The 3025-nt window shown below is 48.1% G+C and overlaps 1 protein-coding gene across 1 annotated transcript; it reads left to right on the top strand.

Moving 5' to 3' along the window:
* Nucleotides 1–472: 472 nt before the first annotated feature.
* LOC115397208 (uncharacterized protein C1orf232) lies at nucleotides 473–2590 on the top strand. Its single transcript, XM_030103425.1, has 4 exons — nucleotides 473–553; nucleotides 1730–1807; nucleotides 1911–2017; nucleotides 2162–2590. Exons 1-4 carry the CDS (start codon nucleotides 473–475, stop codon nucleotides 2547–2549), a joined length of 654 nt encoding a protein of 217 aa, XP_029959285.1. The 3' UTR covers nucleotides 2550–2590.
* The last annotated feature ends 435 nt before the right edge of the window (nucleotides 2591–3025 follow it).

Genomic DNA, 3025 nt, shown 5'->3' with positions numbered 1-3025 from the left:
TGCTGGCGGACAATGGAGCTCTGGCTCTGGAAAAGAGACCCTCTGAAATATGAATGAGGAAATCCACACCTGTCTCCAGGTAACCAAGGCAGGGATTGTCAACCGTGACGCCGATTGTTACTGTGTGTGTTTGTGTGAGTGTGTGTGTGTGTGTGTGTGTGTGTGTGTGTGTGTGTGTGCACGCCTTCCCAGCTTTACCTGTTCGCAGACTCTCTGTGGAGGACAGCAGCTGTCAGCCTCGCTGGCTTTGACGAGGCAGACATAATCTGAGCAGGAGAAGTATGAAACAGCTCAGCTCTGAACACAGATCCCCAATTTTATAGTCTGCTGGGGTCGCAGCGCATGGAAACGGATCCAGGTCGGCCCAACTGAGAAGAGCCGAAGCTGGGAGTGGAGGGTGGGCCACAGGGGTATCTGAGGTCTCGGCAGGTCTTGACCCTGAGTGAGCGTTCCAGCATCTACCGGTGCGAGGATGAACCCGATGTGGAAGGTTTACAGGAGCAAGGTGATGAAGACCCTCAACCCTGAGTATGAGGAGGACGCTGTGGATGAGGTACTGAATTTTCTCTGTGTTTTTAAATTTTATTTCTCAGATTGACATCCAGGAAAAAAAATGGATAAAACATGTTTGGAGGGCCTGAATTGAGGAACTCTGCAGGTTTCGTTGTTCTGATCATTTCTTATTCATCACAAGGTTAGACGAGCCGGCAGGGATGTTTTGCTTTGTGTTTAATGGAGACTCTGGGACAGAAGTTAGACCCACACAGTACCTATACTCCTAACTCTAGTTTACTTTACAACTATGATGAGAAAGCAGTTTTTTTCTTGCATACAACCCACTCAGTACTTTTCATTCATTTATACAGATGTTGAAAAGTCTTTCAGGAGCTTTAAATGTGCTTTACATGTCAATCAGCTGTTTTTGATTGTGGATGAACTCAAGTGGAGTATCACATCAAAATTACTACTAAGAAGTTGACGCACACATTTGTAGCCATCAAGGCGACTTTGGAATAATTTTTTGAACAATTACATTTAATACAATAATATTGTACATCTAAAGAACATTCCTTGTATGCACAATATTCTCAGGAGCCACCAACCGATTTGATTTTAAGCATTTGTTACACTGTTGCATTTTTTTCAAAATTTTAAAACAGATTCCACGGTACATTATACAGTCTTCATCTGGTGAAATAGACGGTGCTGCACTGACCCAGATCTGAGAGGAGCTGAGAAACCTGATCCTGCACAGGAGCTGAACAAACGGATTAGTTGGCTCTGACTGACTGACAGGGGGTCGAGACAGACAGCAGGTCCTCGGGACGCCGCGCTCAGATCCATCAGGGTAACACTGCGCACAACCTGGATTCCATTCAGACGCATGTTCAGAGTGGGCACTGATGCTATTTGACCTCTGACCTCTCCTAGTGTCAAAATGTGCACCGATGTAGAACTATAGCTGCAGGAAACTGGGTTGGAATATCCACGGTATGCACAAGATGGCGCCTGGACTCAAGAAATGCTGTGAGGCCAATGCTCCAGCCACTCACTATTTCACCATGTCGTGTTTCTTCTCCCCCGTCTAGCTGGATGTATTTCATATTTGTAACTCATGTATATTTCAAACTTGCCGTTTTTGCACCGTTCAGCGGAAGCTCAGTCGCTTTTGTCGTGTGCCGATAATCACAGTAAAGGAATTCATTCATTCATTGGAATGTTTCTGCAGGTCTCAGATGTTGAGAACGATATGAGTCCAGTGCAGGAGGACGAGGGGCCGAGTGCTGTGTCCCAAATGGCCAGGAAAGTATGTCAATATCAAAAACTGTCAAAAAGTTTTTGAGATTTCATCATGGCTATTGTTTGAAAAGAGATATACCAATGTGACCTTTGACCCTGTGTGTTTTCAGATGCAGGGGGCTGGGGCTAAAAGCTGGAACCGGCTATCAGCTCTCTTCAACAAAGATGATGAGCATCAGCTTCTGGAGGAGACTGAGAGTCCGCCTGTCGCCGACCAGTGCGTTCAGATATTTGTCTTTAAGCTCAGGCTGCCGTCCTCTCAGTCGGGTTATTAGTAGGAAAGTGATGCTGTTCAAAAGTCTGCGTGTTCATGGATAGCTAGTTTTTCCTCAGCCTGCTTAGACGTTTTCTGCACTCTCAGTCCACTTGCAGTGAAGCCGGAGGAGCCACCTCGGCCCAACAGGCGCTCGGGATTCTGGGATAGCTTTGCAACCAACTGGGCTGCCAAGAAGCAGGCCGAGGCCGCGGCCAACGCCGCCGCCGCCGCCGCGACGAACGAGGTCACGGAGGAGCAGGGCGAGGAGGCGGTGACGGAGGCCGGAGGAGGGGAGGGTCAGGACGGGCAGGTCGCCGAGGGAGAGGAGAGCGAAGGAGGAGGAGGAGGAGGAGGAGGAGGAGGAAGGAGCAACAACAGCTTCTCCAAGTACGTCTCGCTGGGAGGAGGCGGCGAGGAGGCAGCCTTCAAATGGAACTTTGTTACCAGCAAGCTGGCAGAGCTGAAGACCAAAAGCATGACCAAGACCAACTAGAGCGTCACGCAGGAGACCCGACGAAGACGTCCAGATCTGCAGGAGGAGGATATGTCTTACACACCTCCTCTCGCCAGCGTGCAAATTATCTGCTGAATGGTGTTAAATAGAGGGAGAGAGAGAATCTTAACTCGCATATTAAACTTGCTTCCACAGCTGACCGGACAAAAATAGTCAAATCGATTATTTTCCTGACTCCCTGACGTCTTATGCATCAAATGACATTATTGCTGATGGTTGTGAAGACCCAGAAGGCCCAGAAGGCCCCTTTAAGCTGCAGATGTCGGCCCACATACAGCTGAAAGAGGACGGTGGAGCTGAAGGCTGCAGGTATTTTTAACCGGTGAAGCCTGACGTAGAAACACATAAGAGCCTTTGACTGCAGTCATATGATAACATTTAGTCACCTAAAGTGCTTCTGAAACCATAAAAAGAGGCCTTCATTACCTGTCAGCAAACTTAATCTAATCTGTCGT

Source organism: Salarias fasciatus, chromosome 11 (assembly GCF_902148845.1).
Source record: "Salarias fasciatus chromosome 11, fSalaFa1.1, whole genome shotgun sequence".
In the NCBI taxonomy this organism is placed as follows: Eukaryota; Metazoa; Chordata; class Actinopteri; order Blenniiformes; family Blenniidae; genus Salarias; species Salarias fasciatus.
Note: the sequence above shows the minus strand (reverse complement) of the source record. Positions and strands in the feature narration are given on the sequence as shown.